This window comes from Zonotrichia albicollis, chromosome 20 (genome assembly GCF_047830755.1).
Source record: "Zonotrichia albicollis isolate bZonAlb1 chromosome 20, bZonAlb1.hap1, whole genome shotgun sequence".
Classification (NCBI taxonomy): Eukaryota; Metazoa; Chordata; class Aves; order Passeriformes; family Passerellidae; genus Zonotrichia; species Zonotrichia albicollis.
Genome location: NC_133838.1, coordinates 1,832,242 through 1,851,152, shown reverse-complemented (window position 1 = coordinate 1,851,152; position 18,911 = coordinate 1,832,242). Strand labels below are relative to the sequence as shown.

General features: G+C 49.3%; 1 protein-coding gene across 4 annotated transcripts; it reads left to right on the top strand.

Annotated features, from left to right (window-relative positions):
• Positions 1–76: 76 nt before the first annotated feature.
• On the top strand, positions 77–17,136 carry LOC102065374 (serine/threonine-protein kinase PAK 1). 4 transcript variants are annotated; one of them, XM_074555381.1, is made up of 9 exons: positions 79–285; positions 2,390–2,456; positions 3,143–3,191; positions 4,768–4,885; positions 5,587–5,686; positions 6,086–6,282; positions 7,608–7,745; positions 15,290–15,354; positions 15,957–17,136. In XM_074555381.1, the coding sequence occupies exons 6-9, from the start codon at positions 6,160–6,162 to the stop codon at positions 15,970–15,972; spliced, it is 342 nt and encodes a 113-aa protein (XP_074411482.1). In that variant the 5' UTR covers positions 79–285; positions 2,390–2,456; positions 3,143–3,191; positions 4,768–4,885; positions 5,587–5,686; positions 6,086–6,159; the 3' UTR covers positions 15,973–17,136. The 4 variants fall into 4 exon arrangements, with proteins under 4 accessions (XP_074411479.1, XP_074411482.1, XP_074411481.1 ...); XM_074555378.1 differs by lacking the exon at positions 15,290–15,354 and having other exon boundaries at positions 77–285; XM_074555379.1 differs by lacking the exons at positions 79–285; positions 2,390–2,456; positions 3,143–3,191; positions 15,290–15,354 and adding an exon at positions 3,998–4,105.
• Positions 17,137–18,911: the final 1,775 nt, after the last annotated feature.

Here is an 18,911-nt window from a genome sequence, read left to right as displayed (position 1 = left end):
CGGTGGAAGCGGCAGGGGGGCCGAGGGGGCTGGAGAGGATTCCTCCTCTAATGAGCCGGAAGCTGCAGACGCGTCTTTGTTGCCTAGCAACAGTGGCTCAGCTACAGGAAACGACACTGCTGTGCCCTTGGCTCTGAAAGCGGCGGCAGGCAAGGCGCGGGGTCGCCGCCGTCTTCTGCCGCTGACTCTGGGGTCATCCACGGAATCGCTGGCGGAATGCACATGGACAACAGCGAAACAGCCGGGAGGGGCGGCGGCGGAGGATCGCTAGCAACATCAGCGCAGGCAGGCAAACCAGCGGAGGCGGGATCGCCCAGAGAGGCGGCCGGGCTGGCGGGGCGGGTCTTGGAGGTGTCCGCAGCGCTGGCAGGGGCGGGGGGGCCTCAGGGATCGGTACCACCCCCATCTCTGAACGGGGCGGGGTCCGAGAGGCCGGCTGTGGCAGCACCGCCCACTCCCATCCCCCCGGAGAGAGAGAAGGGGGCCAAGAGACCGCTCCATCTGCGCACGCTCCAGAGAAAGAGTAAAAAAAAATTATTCTTCTCATGGCGTAGTTTCACCCCCCCCTCCGGGGGGCAGGGGGGGTGGGAAGCAGCATCTCATCCCCCTCCAAAAGGTCTTCTCCCACTGGGAACGGAGGAAACGGAACTTGCCCTGTGCAATTAGCAATCCAGGAAAAAACAGCTGCTCTCCTCTTCAAAACTGGAAAGAGCTTTCTTAAATGCTGGGTAGACGGGAGAGAATCTGCACCCCTGACCCCAAACGAATCAGAAAAAGGAGCCCATGCACTCCCATACGAAAACATCCAAGGCAAATAGCAAATCAGTAAAGAATCCAAAAAGCTTTTCCCATTGAAACAACTCATAGAGATCTGTTTCTGACAGGAAAAGTCCATCGTCTTCATCCCATTTTTGCCAGAGGGCAATAAGTTTCTCCTCTGAAGCAGAGAAATGAACCTCATCGTCCAGAGGGGACATTCCCCATATGAACAGCCACAAACTATGAAAGTCTGGTTCATCAGAAAGGGAAAAGCCAACAGTACCTTTTGAAAGAGTCCAGCGAGCTCTGGCCAGCTCCATGGTTCTGCTGCTCTTTTCAAACATCTTCCTGGGGGGGTTTCAGGTTCACTGCTGGTCAGCCTTGGCTGTGAACTCTGTCCAAATCAGAATCTTCAGTTCTTCAGCTCCTGGCTTGAATCCACTTTTGTGGTCACTTCTAAAGCAACCATCAAATGCTACACATACAGGATTTTACCCACTGCAGCAATTTGCTCCTCTGGTCTTATCAAATTAATATTTGTCCTTACACGAGGGGTCCACCAAATGTTACATGGCTTTGCAAGGGTTCCTCAGGGTGAGAGAGATAGACGAGAATCTTGGTCTCATGATCAGAAGGCTGGATTTATTATTTTATGATATATAATACATTATGACTATACTAAAAGGAAGACAGAGAAAAGTTCAGAAGCTGCTAAGCTAAGAATAGAATAAGAATCTAAAAACAAGAGAGCTCTCTGTGAATCTGTCCCCGAGCTTGATCCTGTGATTGGCCCGTAATTGTACACATGGAACATGAGCCAATCACAGGTGCACCTATTGCATTCCACATCAGCAGATAATTATTCTTTACATTCTCTTTCTGGGGCCTCAGCTTCCCAGAAGAGGAAAACTCCAAAAAGAAAGGATTTTTATGAAAGAATGTCTGTGACAGTCTGTGACAGGGCTGAGACCAGAGCCCAGTGGATTCTGTGTCTACCATCACCTGTTGGGACAAAAAAGGCACTGATATGCACCTCGGTGTGGCTGATCTCAAAGCCCATCCTGTTGTGCCCTGAATGGGGCCAACAGCTTGTCCGGGGCTCAGGCTGGCTCTGGCTTCTTCCCATCAGTGACTGTCAGTGCTCATGTTTGGGCTTTGCCAGCCTTGTTGTGCCAGCTGCCCTGTCCCTGAGGGCTGGAGGGACTGCAGAGGCTGGAGCCTTCCTTAGCTGGGAGAGGGGCATCTTTGAGCTCAGCCTGCTCATAAACAGGTCAGGGTACTGATGCTGAAAGCCCCATCAGGATTAGTTATAGCTTGAGCTGCTCTGGTTTACAAATGGGAAGGCATTCCTTTGGCAAACTGCTGAAAGGTGGGGAAGATGTCCTTCTCTCCTGGGATTGCACATCCCTGGATGTCTTTGTTTCCTGTCAAGAGAACTCTTCAAAGGTCTGTACAAAATCAGTCTCTGTGCTGGCCACTTGTGCTGCAGAGCTGTCTGCCTGCTTGTGGTCGTTGTTACCCAGCTGACCACAAAGGGCTCAGAGCTCCAGGCACTGGGGCTGCCTTTTGTATCTCCTGGAAGCTGGGATCTCTGCTTTAAAGTCAGCATCTTGCATTTTGTTTTCCTCAGGGAGAATGGTGAACCCCACTGAAAATCCCCTGATGAAATACACACATCTGAGATATATTGGCAGCGGGTGAGTCCAACAGCAGTTACTCCTGCACAACCATGGGCCAGGTGTTTTTGGGGTGGAATGTCTATCCAGCGTGAAGTCAGGCCAGCTGCAAAGATGTTCACACACGGGGGATAGATTGTCCCATCTCTCAATGCTGCTCAGAATTTGTGAGTGGGCTCAGAAGGCATTGTCAGAGATACTCCTTGCTACCAAAGTCTTGCCTGCATCAAGGAATGGGACCTGGAAGGTCTCCTTGTCTCTCAAGGGTGGGGCAGCTCTGTGTTAATTTCTTTAGCATTTTTTGTATGTCTCAAAATCATACTGGCACACTAATGAAAAAAGAAGAAACTTGTTTGCCTGAAAGAGCAACCTACGCCCTATCAAAGCTGTGAGATAGCAGTTCCCAGGAACAATTATTTCCCCTGGTTTGAAGAAGGAAACACTCTGTGGTCAGGATAGGAACCACAACGTTTAGACAGAGAAACCCAAGAGGAAAGACTAACCTCCCTTTAGAAGTTGAACCCCAGTGCTTTACGAACAGGCCCAGTGCCCATGCACTTGAGAGAAAAATGCATCATCTGCCTTCTGGCAGAGCTCTCCTGCATCCCGCAGGTTTTGACACTTCCAGCAGAGATCTCTTGTGTGGGCTGGCTTTCACTGCAAGATCTAAATGGCTTCTCCTTTCTCTGGTTCTGTTTTGTTTCTAGGAGTTTTGGAGATGTTTATAGAGCATTGGACACTGCCACAGGAGGAGAGGTAAATGTCAACAGCCCCTGCAGGCTCTGCTGCACTCGAGGGCTTTCCCCTCTGGTGAGAGCGGTGGCTGGAGCTTTGGGCAGAGCTGTGCTGAAAAGGCACAAGAAGCACAGACTGGTGCCAGCCCACAAAACACATTTGGGACTTTGTCCTCTTGAGCTGCCAGAAGGAAGGCACGGAGGGCAGCAGTTCCTTTCAGAGAAGGACGTGCTCACTCGCTCTCAATTGCTAAAACAAAGGTGGTGCCTTCGAGCACCTCACTGCTTTTTGGGGCTACAGCTTCAGAGTCCTGAATTCTCATTTCTGGCTGCCAGCAAATCTATCTGAAAGTTACTGGTAAGGTATCTGAAAGTTACTGGTAAGTTATCTGAAAGTTCCTTAGCCTCCTGCAGTGCTGCACTTGGGAACTGCACATAGGGAGAGATCTGCAAGGCGTCCCTGAAAGCCCTAAGCCCTGCCCATATCACAAGATGAATCAACAGAGTATTAAGGCATTGATTACTTCTTCTGAGTCCCAAACAAAGCAGCAGAGAGTGTGGTCAGAGGTTTGTGGGTGATAGTTGAGACATCACTGTTACCAAGTGGACAAGGCAAAATGTCAGTGGCCCCACATGTCCTGTAACTGGCTCCCAAGGGAGCAGAGAAATGGGCTGTTGGAATGTCAGTTCCTAATTACTGCAGTGCCTAATCACAAGGCAGTTTTGCACATCTCAGCTGTGTCATTGCAAAAATCACTCTCTCCACTGCCTTGTAGTCTCGTGCCACCAACCGCTCAAGTTACTCATTTTCAATGTCGTTTTCGGTGGCAATAAAAAAATAAATCTTCAAGGACTGAGGAGGAAGGAGCTAACCTTTAATGAAATAATGATCATGAAGAGGTATAGGAGTCCCAGTGTTGTGAGTTATTTAGACAGGTGAGAGGTCATGGTCTTATCCCATGGATGTGTGTTTACATACAGCAAACATAAGAGTTTAAAAACCCACTTTGGTCAGTGGCAGAAAGTAGAGCTGTTAATTTTTATTTATTCATATTTCTCTACTCATCTCCAATGGATGAGAAAAGAGTGCATCTTGTCTGCATGAGTCTTCCCTGGCACGCCTACTTTGATAATTATTCCAAAATTATTCAAAACCTGAATCTGCTGTAACTTCCTAACTCAATAACCTGGAAGTTCACTGCCTCCACATTTATTTGGGATTGATTTTTTAAAGTTCCTTAAGTGCTGATGAACCATCCTAAAGTGGATTTCCCTTGGATTGTTGCCCCTCTTTGCCATTGCTATGCATGCCAGGAAGACTAGGTACTTATTTCCAGAAACACCATGCCTGACAGACTTTATATCTGGGCTGTTTCTAAACTGCACTTTTCATTTGCTGCCCATCTAAGACATCTTTTACACAGCTGTGTCTTTCTCTTTGAGACTGCACAGATTGCAAACAATGCACAGCCAAGAGGGAATATCTATTCCTTTGATTCTGTCCTTGTCACAAAGGCATCTGGAAATAAGAAACCTGGAAGCAAAAATTCAACGTAGCCATGCATGTGCATCTCCATGTCCTCGTTTCCTTCTTTCAGCTACCTTCTGGGCAAGGAACTCTTGCTGCTTAGGGAGTACATGGATGGAGGCATCCTGAGCGATGTCATCAGCCAGACCTGCCTGTCTGAAGATGAGATGGCAGCCATCTGTCGGGAGGTCAGCAATCCCAGCTGTGTTTCCAAGGGCTTGGGCAGCATTGTCTGGGAAACAGGGGCTCAAAGCTGGAGTGATTTCCTGGGCCAAGCTTTGTTTCTGTGTTGCTGGTATGCTATGGGCAACTAAAAGCATCTCAAGTGAAAGGCCTGCCAGTGCCCCTGCACTCCCTGTACTCAGTGCCAGTACACTTATCTCCTGCTGTTGAATTCTTGCTCTCCCTCTTGTATTTGTATTTGCTGTTCTCTACCTTGCCTCTCTAAATGTTTGCCTGGAGTCTGTCTTCACTGCATTCCTTGCCTGTAAAAGCAAAGGTGCTCGTGGCAGGATTTGAAATGGTCAGCAAAGAAAAGAGAGAGAGACCCATTTCTCTCAGTCCTCAGCTAAAAAGGATAGGAGTGCAGCCAGAATGCTCTTTGCTTCTGAGCACATGCACTGCAGCAGGAATCATCCTGGCTGGTTTGCAGGGGACAGCCTACAACAGCAGGTGCTGTTGCTCTTTCAAAAGTTGACATGCCTTTCCTCAGAAAGGTCCTGCTCTGTAGGTGTTGGAACAGCAAGCCCTTTCTCTCAGTGGCCATTACTGCTCTGCCATTATTCCCCATTCCCCCAGAGAGGGAATCTTATAGATTCTTTGTTTCCTTTCTTGTGTGATGAAATCACATCACTCATTTTTGCCCACCACTTTCTCTTTTCTCTCTCAGTGCCTGCAAGGACTGGATTTTCTTCATTCAAACTATGTGATCCATTAAGATGTGAAGAGCCGCAACATCCTTCTCAGAACTGACAGTTCTGTCAAGCTGGGTCAGTATATTCTTGGTCAGGTGCAGCGTTCCAGGGATGTGGGTGTGGGGCTGCTTGGAGGGACAGCCAGCTCCCCAAAAATGGTGCTGGTGGCAGTGCAGGGACCCCTGCTGCGAGCTGAGGGCACAGTTGCAACGTGCACAGAGATAGAAGGAGCCACAAGCAGTCAAGAGTGGCCTTGCTCTGTGTGTCCCTTCCAGAGGGAGGGAGTTACAAGTCTAAAGTTTCCAAAGAACAAAAGCCACTGCTAGAGGCCGTGTAAAAAATGGGGGGACTTTTTAAGTCGCCAATGCCAGGAGATTCAACAGCACATTTTCAAACTTCTACTGGGAAATTCTTTTGCTTGCTTTCCTAATTGCACAGAATTCAGATAAAACCAGTATTTTGTTTTCTCCTCAGCTGATTTTGGCCTCTCTACTCAGCTCAACTCTGAGCAGAGCAGACGGTGCTCGCTAGTCGGGACTCCTTGGTGGATGGCGCCTGAAGTGGTGACAGGTCAACCATATGGCCCCAAAGTGGACATATGGTCTTTTGGAATTGTGGGGACTGAAATGATAGAACAAGAACCTCCTTACTTGAGCAAAAGTTCTGGCACGGTAAGGAGCAAATACTCACTGATCCCACTGTCTTTCTCACCTGTCCCCTGTCCTGTGTGCCGTTGGACAAAATCCCATTGCCATCTGCTGGAACTACTTCCACCAACGTCCCCTCCTACAAATATCCCTGCAACACATCAGCATCTGCTCTTGTTTTGCTTGCATCGGTGGGTAACTCAAGCCTTACCACATGCAAACAAACTCCATTCTTAGGAACACCTTCCTTTGGGTTATAAGGGGTTCCAGTTCTTTTGTCTGTGGAGATGGCCCCAGTAACAGGAAACAAGCATCTTAGAACTTCTGTTATCTTTCCATAAATGAAGGAATGTAACCCAAACCCAACAAAGTTTCTAAAACTGGGGTCTTTAGAGAGGAACCTAACCCACTGTGCAGTTGCTTCTCACTGGGAAACATGCCTGAAACCTGGGCATGAGGGTGTAAAGGCCACAGAGTCTCTTCTGCTTCTTGTGCAGTGCTGCTGCACTGCATTTAGTGACCGTGTTTCTCTCCTAGCCCAAGGAACGTTCTCTGTGTCACCAAGCCGAAGCCTGGTGATTTGGAGCCTGCCAAAACCTCCCATTTGTTTCCTGACACTTTCTGGGATGGGTCTACCACTAATGCATTGACTTGAGTAGCCAAATGAGCAGAGGGTGACCATAGGGATGGCACCTCTCCTTCTTCTGACCATGAAAATTTCTCTTTTGCTGAAAAATGGGAAGCTGAAATTTTCAGACTGCTGAGACAGAGCTGCGGGTGTCTCCTGTGTGCCCAAGCAGGCATTTTCATCCCAATACATTTGTGCAGGCATCTTAATGTGTCTGTATTGAAGATGAGATTGTAAATGTTTGTTTCCTTACCTGGGGATTAACTGATGGATTTCCTTTCTTTCCTTGTAATTCCCATTGTTTTCAAGAACAGCACAAAAAGCTTGATGAGTTTTGTTCTATGGCAGCTGTGCTTAAAGGACCAACAAGCACTGCAGAGATGCCTTTCCTGTACTAATCCTTGAAATTTGTATTGCAAAGTCCCTCTTCCAAAAAGCCTCTCAAGCTGGTGTGAATCCTCAGAGAAGCAAATGTGCTTGAGGTGATGTAGTTCCCACTAACTAGGTCAGTCAATGAAATCAGCTGCCGAGGCAAGATCTGTGGGATGGTGGAAAAGCTGTGGTTGCATCGGGGTTTGGGTTTTTGTTGGTAAAGTCATCTCTGGGTGTCTGCCAGGGTAGAAACTGCCACTGCAGAGCAGAGGTTAAACAAAGGGATCTGGGAGAGCACTAAGAGATGTGAAAGCAGTGGGTGGAGCCTTGTGGTTTTTTTTTTTTCCAGGCTCAACACCTGATAGCCACAATGGGGACCTCAAAGCTGTGGCAGCCCAAGCTCCTCTCAGCTTTGCTGTGTGACTTCCTGAACTGCTGCCTGCAGAGAGACGAGGAGCAGCGCTGGTCTGCCAAGGAGCTCCTGCAGGTAAAATGTGAAGGGGCTGCAGGTGAAACAGGCTCTGAGGGATGGGCTCCTCCTCCACTCAAGTCCAAGGCATCAGATGAGCCCCCTTCCTCCTCATCTCCACTCTTGGTGCTCTTCAAATGAAAATGGTGAGGAATCCTAGACTGGGCTGGTCTGGCAGGGCCCTGTAAAGGTCCTCTGGTGCAAGTGTCCTGCAATGAGCAGGGACATCTTTAAAGAGATCAGGTTGCTCAGAGCCCTTTGCCACCGGAGCCGAAATGGTTGCAGGGATGGGGCACCTACAAGCTCTTGGGGCAAGCTGTGATACGGTGGCACCATGCTCCGAGTAAACAAGTTCTTCCTTATAGACCTACTCTGATTAGATGCCCTTTCTGTTTAAAAATATTTGTCCATATCCTATTGTAACTGGCCCTGTTAAAAAAGATGTCTTCCACATTCTTCAAAGCCACTCTGAAGTCTTGGAAAGTGGCAATAAAGTCTCCCTGGGGCCTGTTCTTCACAAAATGGAATAACTCCACCTCTCTCCGCATTTCCTGAGAGGAGAGGTGCTCTGTCCTCTGACTGTTTCTGTTGCCTATTGAAGTGAAGGGAGACAACCCATCTTCATTGATCAGCATCGAGCTCCGTTTTATTGATTCAACCATTCACTTTTTATAACAGTGTTAATTAAACTCATACATATTGCAAAATCCGAGCTCATCATAGGTTATAGAGCAAACTCTAACCCCTCCTTTTGTTTTCAATACCTGTGGTTTGTTTATTGAAACAAAGATCTGTGTTCTCACCGTGATATGAGTGGTTCTCAAAACTCACATTTACTTTCCCAAAACAGACAAAGATAGAATGTTCGCCGGTTATGAGAAAACTGCCTGAGAACCCTGCTGTTTATAGAAATGTGCCTGAGAACCTAGTTATTTACAGAAACAGGCTCTGAGAATTTGCTCCTCACAGCTGCCTTTTACTTCTCCATCAGCTGTATATCCTCATGGCCTTTTTTTCCTTCAAGCCATGTCTGAGCAAAATTCTACAACAGTTGCCCTCTTTTGTGATTTGGTGGGGTGTTCAGTTTTATCTAATGGCAAAAGAATTGAAGTAGAGCAATGCGGGGTACAGAGACATGAAATGGTGGTGGAAGAACCCAAGGAAGCCAGTCCCAGCTGAGCAGTCAGAGATTTGGCTGTGGGCAGGAGGGGCTGTGGGGGCTCACTGTGAGCCTCTGAGGGGCCCTGGTTTGTGCCCCCCAGCCCACCCTTAGAGGTTTCTGCCACACAAACAGGGACAGCTGGGAGGGACTTGTCCCAGCCCCATCTGCTGCCTGGCACGCTCAAGCAGACGGGAACTGTGCCAGGGTTACTGCCAGGTTGTGTGGCAGAGAGGGAACTGCAGGGCCCAGTGTCACTGGGCTGGCCCTGCTGGGAAGGAAGGTGCCATCCAGCACACGAGGACATGGGCATGGAATGGTAGACTCTGCTTTCTGTCCTTGTGGGAATTAGCACAGTGTCTTTCAAAGGCAGGGACCTGTGTGAGCCATTGGGGTTTCCTGAAAGGAAGATAACCCAGGGACAGAAAGCACCATTTCTAGAGCACTGGCAGGGCAAAAATCCCAGCGTGATGAAGACATCACAATAAACAGATAAGTGGGATTCTGGGCCACATTTGCCCATGATGGCAAAGTCTTGCTCATTGGGGATGACTGGGGAGCACATGGTCCCATTGCTCCTCTTTCTGGGTCTTTCTAGGAACTTGATGTATCCTGATTGAGTCTCTGAAGCACTGAACTCGGAAAGTAATGGTTCACTGTTCTTTATTGCATTTTTTTTTCCGGTGGACAGCATCCATTTGTAACTTCAGCTAAGCCAGCATTCATCCTGGCACAACTCATCAATTCAGTGAAGAAGAAGAATAACCCTAACCCTAAACCCTAACCCTAATACCTAACCCTAAACTTAAATGCTAAGCCAAACCCTAACCCTGTCCCTATCTCTAACCCTTACCCTATCCCTAGCCCTTACCCTAACCCCAACCCTAAGCCTAAGCCTAAACCTAAGCCTAAGCCTAAGCCAAACCCTAACCCTAACCCTAGGGGATGAGAACGTAACAATCATGTCAAGATGTTATCTCTGTTACCAATTTAGAGTAGGATTGTAGAGTAGGGTTGTTGAAGAGATTTGTAGCATAGGATTATAGATTAGGGTTGTAATTAATTAAAGTTTCTGAAACATCAACTAATTTGGAAGATTCTCCTCCTTCTGACCCCTTCAGAAAATTCAACATTTCCTTCTGAATTATCAGTTGTTTTTTATTGGTGCTAAGTCACACATATGTCTTCTTTTGTATGATTTCATAAGTGAGGAGGGCTCTTTTCATTCATCTTCTCCAGACCACACTGCCTTTGGAATATGACCCACTGGCTGGTTATGACACAGCTGTGGTATTTCTACTTGAGGCAGAAAGGGCAATGGCATTTGAAGGCAAAACTAAAGGAAGAATGAGGCAGCCCAAACATCTTGTGCAGATGCAGGCCTTCAGCTGTGACTGGAGAGCACTGGGGTTCCTGCCACTTGGATTTGTACCCCTAAATGCAATAATCTCTTTGGCTGGAGGAGAGCCTTGCTCAAGTGAGAAAGCAGAAAGATCAGAGAGGGTGCTTGGGAAGGTCTCCTGTGGTGCAGAGCTGTCAGCGCCTGTGAGGTGAGACCGCGCCCGGCCTTGGCTGGGCTGGAGCCCCAGCAGAGCCCCGGCAGAGGCCGGAGCAGCCTGAGCCCCGGCAGAGGCAGGCTGGAAGGAGGCCCTTGGAGCTGCAAGAGGCAGCAGCCGGGCCCTGGGTGCCTGTTCCTGGCAGCGGGCGAATCCTCCGCTCTCAGAGCCCAGGTGGCAGCTGGCTGCTGCCGAAGGGAAGCGCAGCCGTGCTGGGCACAGCCCGGCCTGGAGGCATTGGCCGTCTGGAGTGTGCCCAGGAGCAGAGAAAGGCCAAGGGCAGCCGCGGGCCGCTGGGCTGGCTGAGGATTCCTCCTCTTCTGCCGGCTGCCCTGCAACTCCTGGCAAAGGCCAGCAGTGTGTGCAGCACTCTGGGCGCTGGGACAGGGAGCCGGGCTGCTCGGCAGGCTGGAGCACAGGGCAGCTCCTTCAGGCCCGGCACTTGTGCCAGGGAAGCGAGGCCAGCGTGAGGCAGGGACAGCTTGGCAGGGCCCATCTGCAGGAGCCAGCGCCTCACGCAGCTCTGGGAGGAAGCGTCTGCAATCCTGCAGTTCTGCACTGAGCCAGAGCAAAGGTGTGAGATGCAGAGTGTTTGGCAGAAATATTCAGGCCCACCAGGCCAGCCTGCTTTGTGCTCTCTGGCGCAAAGCAAGGGCTGTGCAATGCAGCTCTGAGCTGCTGGGAGAGAGGCAGTCAGGGATGTGCCTGAGTCGAGGGGTTAGCTGAAAATGTAATTAGGATAACTGAAAATGCAGATGAGTCGAGGGGCCAGCTGGGAATAGAATTGAGAAAGTAGAAGATTGCATGTTTTAGTTAAGATTTTCAAATGAGGTAAGAAGCTAAGTTAGTAATACAGCTAGCAGAAATCATGTCCCTTAGTTAAAGAGTACCAAATATATTAGGAACATAAAGCTAGGAGTGCCAGGGGTTGAGAAAGCAATTGTGAAGAAGCAGAGACCATAGAAATACCTTGCCTTAAGAATAATTGAACAGTTAGGAGAGGCTTGGACCATGAGCAGCAGGTCAAAAGGTCTTGCCAGCTGGCCATGGGAGAAGAGTTCACTATGAGGAAGATGGCTTTCTTCCTCCCATACAACCACTTCCTCATTTCAAAATCCCATCAACCCAGTTAAGGGAATACAATTGCACAGCTGTAATAGATATTCAGCTGATAAAAACACGAAGCAGGCAGGTGATAATTACGTATTACGTGTCCTTAGAAATCTAATATAAAACCTTTTCTGTAGAATTAGAGAGCAGGAGTCTGCAACTCCTTGCACGTGTCTTTGGAAACTAGTTCACATGTGACCAGGGCTGCAATAAATACCCTTCTTTTCTACTATAATTAGTTGAAGAGTCATCTGTCCATGCTTCAAGGGTTATGCTGGAGTAGTGAACTCATTTGAAAGGGAGCAGAAGAGTTTCAGCAGGCAATTTTCGGAAGAGATGGAAGCCTCTTGTGACTGAAGGGAAAGCTATTTTGAATGGAGTAATGATCCCAAAGTCTCTACAATTGTATCTTTGTGTCTGAATTTAAATCAGAATGATTGTAGATAGCTTCATGCAATTTGTCTACAAATTTATCAAAGCCTTCATTTTTTCTTTGACAAATCTGTGTAAAAGACATAGTGTGTAACTTATCTGGAAGTGCAAGGATAGCATTATATGCTAGTTGTTGGCTCATCTGTAAGACTTGATCAATGCTCCCAGCCTGGGCAGTGGCAGTAGCCCAGGGCCCCTTGCCAAGGAACTGTTGTGCTGTTAAACCATACAGAGGAGCACCCTGCACTCTCGGTCTTGCTGCTTCTTGACCACACTTGTCCTCCCAGCTTTTATGACACATCACCTGCTAATGGGGTGGCATTATAAATCTTATTAGGGTATGCACATCAGCTGGAATTAACATGTTAGATGGAAAAATATACTGCAGAAGTGACAGTGCAAGTTGAGATTTTCAACCAAATTGTGAAATTGCAGCTCTCAAGTTTCCTAAAATCTTCCAATTGAAAGGTTTTCAAACTCTACTTGCAGCATTAGTTACTACAGGAAAAGCTTCTCCATCATTTGAGAGAAAAGTCCCTTCTACAAAAACTTCTACAATAACTTTTTTCTACTTTCGTTTCTCTTTTGTGGAGATAAAGCTTGGCCTGCAATTCCTCGGAAAGCATTAGGAGGACCATGCTATTTTGGGAAATTGACACATTTTGCCCCTAGCATTCAACAGATGCTTGACATCAGGCACAAATTCCAATGTCCAAAACGTAGTGTGCATCCATTAGGCTCCGACTGCAACGATAATGTAGAATTGTGGAATTGGCCTTCGGTTAAATTGGCATCACTTTTTACACCAGGATTAGCTTCATCAAAGGCCCTTACATAATTCAAATAATTGGCCTGTTGGACAGGAAAACAAATTAACATTAGATCTGCAATACTGTATGAGCTTACCACTGATGTCAGTAGCATACACCACGCTGTGTTACAGGATAGGGCTGCTATAGATTTTTTGTTGCTAGCACAAGGAGATGGGTGTGAAGATTTTGAAGGGATGTGTTGCATGAATCTCTCTGACCACTCTGAATCTATTCACAAGAAACTGTCATTGCTTAAGGAGAATGTGAAAAAGCTGACAGTTGTTTAGAATTCTTTTGATGAGTGGCTAAAATCCTGGGGAATAACAGGCTGTCTCAAGGACTTTGTATGCTTTGGCATTATGTATTATTGCCTGTATTAGGTATTCTTGGCTATGTAATTAATAAATAATTCTACGTATTATTGTATTTTTATTCTTTTTTCAATTCTGCTTATAGTGCCTTGCTTACTGTGCTGTGTGCAAAAAGTAATGGACCATGCTTTTAAATCAGTCTGGCTTGTGCAAAAAAAAAGTGGGGAACTGTTGAAGATATTTTGCAGGTTGAGGAGTTCTGACAAGACCAGGGCCATATTTAGCCAATGCACTGAATCCAGCCTGCTTGTAATAATGGACAATGAACACATTCACAAAGAATGAATTATGGACATAATCAGAAATGGGGTCGGTATATCCTTGAAAAAGATACAAGAAGAAGAGTCATCAGGACTCAGTAAGTTTGTCAGCAAGCTTGGGAAAGTGAGCCATGGGTAGGCCAGACAACCCCAGCAAGATGCCTGAAAAATTAGGTAATCCAATCAGCATTCTATTTTAGTTGTGTGAACAGTTAGGATTAACCAATCATGTATTAGCTAGAGACGCGTGGACAGTAGAGATTTATTATAAATAGAGTCTTTTTAGGAATAATAAATTTAGCTTCACTGGATCATATTGGTCATGGTGTGATGTCCATGAACTTCCGCACCCCACACTTAAGAGTGTGTTGGTGTTGCCCAGGAAATGTACACATTTGGGGAAGTGCCCCCGGAAGAGAGGGGCTTGATTCCCAAGGAAACTGCTTTCCCAGGAGCCCCCAGTGAGACAGGTGCAAGTGTCTCCATTTGACTCCCTGTGTTTCCTTCAGTCCTTGAGGCCCCATGCACTTGGCAGAGGGGCAGGGCAAGGATGTGAAGAGCAGCTTGGGCATCTGCCTGGGCCTGCAGAGACCAAGCCAAGCACCTGTAGCAGGGTTTGTTGCCCACCTTTGAGCACAGGTCTGAGCCAGATCCTGTTTGTCCAGCCGAGTGCTCCAAAGCTCTCTTGGGGAGCTGTGAATTCAAAGGCCTTGATGCACACATTCATGACACCTTCCCTATCTGCTGTGTTTTAACTCTTGGCAAGATGCGTTTGCCCTGTGCTTGCTGGAGGCTGCTCTGTTCCAGAGCCAGCACCCAGCCTAGGCTGTGCGGGCTGGGCACCGTGGAGAGTCCTTCCCTGAGCATTTGGCTGGGCTTGGTGTGTCCAAGGCTGTCTTAGACACTTGGGGCAATGGATTTCTTCCAATCAGAGGCATTTTGGGGGGGGGGGTGCCCCCAGGGCAGTTGGCAGCGTCTCCAACAGCCCTTGCTGACACGGCGCAGCACGGTTACCATGGAACAGAATGGAACAGGACCCTTTGTGACACATGGTGACATGGGTGCTGGCAGTGACGAGGCAATGCCACAGTGCTCAATGCACGTGACAGGACAGGAGGTGACAGAGCGGTGCTGTGAGGTGTCCCCACACAGCCGGCTCACTGATTGCTGACCTGGAGCTTTTCTGAGGCATCTTCCATCCCTGCAGCCGGTGCCCTCGTGGCCAGGCTGTGGGAACCTCCATCATTCACCAGGAGTCTCCTGTCATTGTGGCAGGAGACCTTGAGTGCAGGACTTGCTGTCCTGTAGCTTTCCTGAGGCTCCTCTGTTGCAGGTGCCTGCAAGGCACGACTGCAGCACTCGCTGACTCGGGCCTTTGCTGAGGCATCTGTCTCAAAGGCGCCCTTGAGGTCAGACAGCAGGATGGCAGGCAGACTGCTCAGCCTGTTCAAGAGGCTTCGGGGCAAGAAAAGCAAAGGCCCTGCAGCTGCCCCAGTGCAGCAGCCTGCACAGCTGCAGTAGTTGCAGCCACTGCAGGACGGTGAGTGGTGGAGCTGGGCTGGAGGGCCAGTGCCTGCAGCCATCCTGGCCCCATCCCATCCCATCCCATCCCATCCCATCCCATCCCATCCCATCCCATCCCATCCCATCCCATCCCATCCCATCCCATCCCATCCCATCCCATCCCTGCGGACACGCCCATGGATGGGATGGGACAGAGGCCGGGGCTGCCCCCACCGATGGCCGTGCTCCATCCCCGGGGCTCCTGGGGGGCTGTCCCTGCCTGGGGAGCGCAGGGCTGGGCTGTGTTCTCCGGCCTCTCCCGCAGCCCCTCAGCTCTGGCTGAGCTCTCTCTTTGCCAGATGCGGTCAAGGACCAGACTCAAGAGCAGGAGCCCATCCGTGGCCGCTTCCACCGAGCAGCGCAGGTACCTGAGGCCATCCCCACCTGGGCTGGGCCTGCTGGCACTGCCCAGCCAAGCCCCGCGCTTGGAGCAGACCATGGAACATCCCTCCCTTCCCGCCTGTCCTTCTGCTGCAGACACTGTGGAGGTTCCTGTGCCTTCAGCACAAAAACACCAGCGGCCCCACACCTGAGGGCACAGCCCAGCCTGAATCCAGGCCCAGTGAGCTGCCGGCAGAGGCTGCTGCCAGCACAGTGTCCTCTGACCTGGCCACCGCTCTGACTGGGAAATGGATGAGGGCTGGGAGGAGGCTGACATGGCCCTGACAGAGGGCATGGCCACCACCAACACCATCCCACAGGGCATCCCAGAGACTGTGGCCATGCCCACGCTCACTGTCAGTCCTAGACCTACTCTGGAGTTTTTCCAGAAGGGTTTTTATTCTCTGCAGCAGCCTAGGGCCAGGGCTGAAGGCCTCCCAGGATCACGTGGCCCCTAAAGCCATGTCTGCTGGCCCCCCTCAGCCCCATCACAGTGGGCTGGGAAGGCAAGCACTTCTTGGGGGAAGCTGGGCAAGTTGCTCCCTTGGACAGCACTCCAAGTCTTCCCCATGCCTCTTCCTCCAGGTGCAAGCCGTGGTGAGTGCCATGCTGCAGAGACTTATGTCCTGTGAGTCTGTGGATGCCGGTCTGCAAATGGCCATTGTCAGCCTCGCTGAAGAACACCCTGCCCCCGTGGTGATGAGCCTCCTGCGCTGTGCCCCAACGTGTGACGGGTACGGGGCAAAACTGCCTCGAGAGCTTGGTGTTCACCGGCCCGTGGGGCCCCTTGCCCTGTACAGCCTGTCCAGCGGGCTCTGCCAGACAGGCGGAGAACACTGGCACCCTCGGGCCCCTCTGTTTCCTGAGCCTGCTGCAGCTGCACGGGGCACGATACTGACGCACAGCTCTGGTCCCACAGAGCCGCTGCGCTGATGTGGAGAGCCATGGGCACCTCGGAATTAGCCCCATTAGAACATGCGGGACTTATCGGGGCAAGGCCACCTATACAATACATATATTTTACTATGACTCAAATGCCACCTATATCCCTGCACCACTGGTATTCACTTGTTTCCTTCCTATTGTGATAAATAGGTATGATTCGTGCTGATAAAAAATTGAAACAGTAGTCAATATTGATACAGTAATTAATATTTGAGAATAATAAAACAGTTAATAGTTAAAAGTTGTAATGCCAAAGAAGAGATGGAAAGGAGGGGCTCCACCCACCCCCCCTTCCCAGCAGATGTTCTCAAGGACCACAGGAAAGAAGCTGAAGATACAGTTGCTAAAAATGACCAAGAACCTGGTTGGGTCCAAGAAAATGCTAATTATAAGGGACTTATTGCTTTGATATGTAGATGCAGTGATATGTTAGTCTTGGCTTACATTGTACTGGCTTGGTGCGCATGTGTAACCCAAAGGGGAATTAAAGGACAACGAAGAAGACTACAGGGCCTTCGTCAGTGACGACCCCCAAAGACTTGTGCGACCACCAAACCGAGTGGTGGCGCATGCGTGGTAAAGGTGGTAATGAAGGCGGAGACAGAAAAGTGACTAACTGAAAATGGGAGGAGATGGCATTGACACATGGCATATAAGGGGTGACTTTCACTTGGCAAGCTTGTACGTGAAGTGGCAAGGGTCTAGAACCCTGCCCTCCGTACCCCGCAGTTGTTTTTGCTTATGCGCTATTATTTGAACCAAATTATCCCTTATTTATATATTTTCTAAACTATTCAATTAAAATTGTTGCTACCTTAAATGTAGTTTGGTTTTTTTGATGGGATATTTGGGCAAACATAGCACTATGGAGACCATTGTGACACTGGGGAGCATTGTGGAACCAATGGGCCATGGTGACACTGCAGGCTCTTGTGGAACCTGTTACACTGTAGGAACTTCTGGAACCAAGGAGAACATTGTGACTCTGCAGGGTACCATGGATCCAAGGGGCCATTGTGATACTGTGACACTGTGGGGCCTCGTGGAACCAAGGACATCTTTGCGGTTCTGTTGGGCTGCATGGTACCAAGGGGCCAATGTGAAGCAGTGGAGCTTTGTGGAGCCAAGAGGCCATTGCTGCACTTCAGGGCCTTGTGGAGCCAAAGGGCCATTGTGATCCTGCAAGGCACCGTGGATCCATGGAGAGCATTGCAAGGCCCCTTGGAATCATGGAGACCCTTGTGACACTGTGGGGCCTCATGGAAGGAAAGGGCCATTGTGACACTATGGGAAATTGTGGAACCATTGGGGAGGGCATTGGAAACAGCAAGGCTTCATGGAACAAATAGACCATTGTGACACTGTGGGGCCTTGTGGAACCAGGGAGACCATTAAGATCCTTAAGGACTTGTGTGATCAAGGGGCCAATTTAACACCTGAGGGCATCATGGAAGTAAGAGAACCATTGTGGCACTGCAAGGCCTCACGGAAGCAAGGAGATATTGTGACACTGCAGGGCCCTGTGGAATCAAGGGAACATGAAATAGGTGTGGCTGCCTTGGCCTCCCAGGGGTCACCTGACAGGTCTGGCTGATCTTGGAATCTGGAAGGCCACTCCCATCTGCCCCTGAAACACTGGGGCTCTGGGCTTTTCTTTTTATGGAAAAGAACTGTCAATTTTTTCCAGTCATCCATGGCTAAAATTAGGATTCCACCTCCAAATTTCTGTGTATCAAAGGATTGCTCCCAGACAAAAGTTTGGCTGGACAGACAAGTCTGGTTGGTCTTTGACTCCTGAGGGGCAGAACTCACCTATTTTCCAAACACCGGAAAAGACTCTGTGCTTTTCTTCTTATGGAAAAAACCCCATTCCTCTTCTCCAGGCACAAATGTCTGAAATCAGGACTCCGCATTCATAATTTCAAATATTCAAGGGTTGCTCCAAGCGAACCTGCCAGGACAGACAGGTCAGGCTTGCCTTGGTGGTTGCCGTTCATCAGCTCCTGAAACATGGGGGCTCCGTGCTTTCCTTCCTATGGAGACCAATGTGACATTTGGGAGCCTTGTGAAATAAGGGGCCATTGTGGCACTGCAGAGCACCATGGATCCAAGGGACCAATGTGACGCTGTGGAGCATTGTGGAACCAAGGACATCATTGTGGCTCTGTTGGTCCACATGGCCCCAAGGGACCACAGCAAAGCAGTGGTGTGGAAGTTAGCTCAGCTGTAACTCAGAGTCAGCCAGATTTTATCCCGGAAGAATGGGCATGAGCTTCAAGCCCTGGGAATCATTAGTTTAACTTAGGGTAATGTCCTGGTTTAGGGCAAATTTGTTAAAGAATCTGCAGAGAAGGGCCCATCCAGAAAGCGAAACCCACACGGCCCCTCCCCCCAGCCGGTTCGGGAAAAAATTCCTTGGAGAGAGGTGGAAAGAACCTGTTTATTTGACTGGCCCCGCACCCCCCAGCACACAAAATGAACAATACCCGATGACACCGCTTTGAGAAAGATGACAAAATCAGAAAGTCTCTTTCGGGGGGGGTGGTTTCTCTGTTCTCAGTCCCTCCGGCGCTGGGCCAGCTGCTGCAGCCGAAC

Coding starts and splice junctions, on each gene's coding strand:
- LOC102065374 (XM_074555378.1), top strand. CDS start 6,160: ATGGCGCCTGAAGTGGTGACAGGTCAACCATATGGCCCCAAAGTGGAC. Junction 6,283..7,607: donor TGAGCAAAAGTTCTGGCACG/GTAAGGAGCAAA, acceptor TTTTTTTTCCAG/GCTCAACACCTGATAGCCAC. Junction 7,746..15,956: donor CTGCCAAGGAGCTCCTGCAG/GTAAAATGTGAA, acceptor CTCTTCCTCCAG/GTGCAAGCCGTGGTGAGTGC.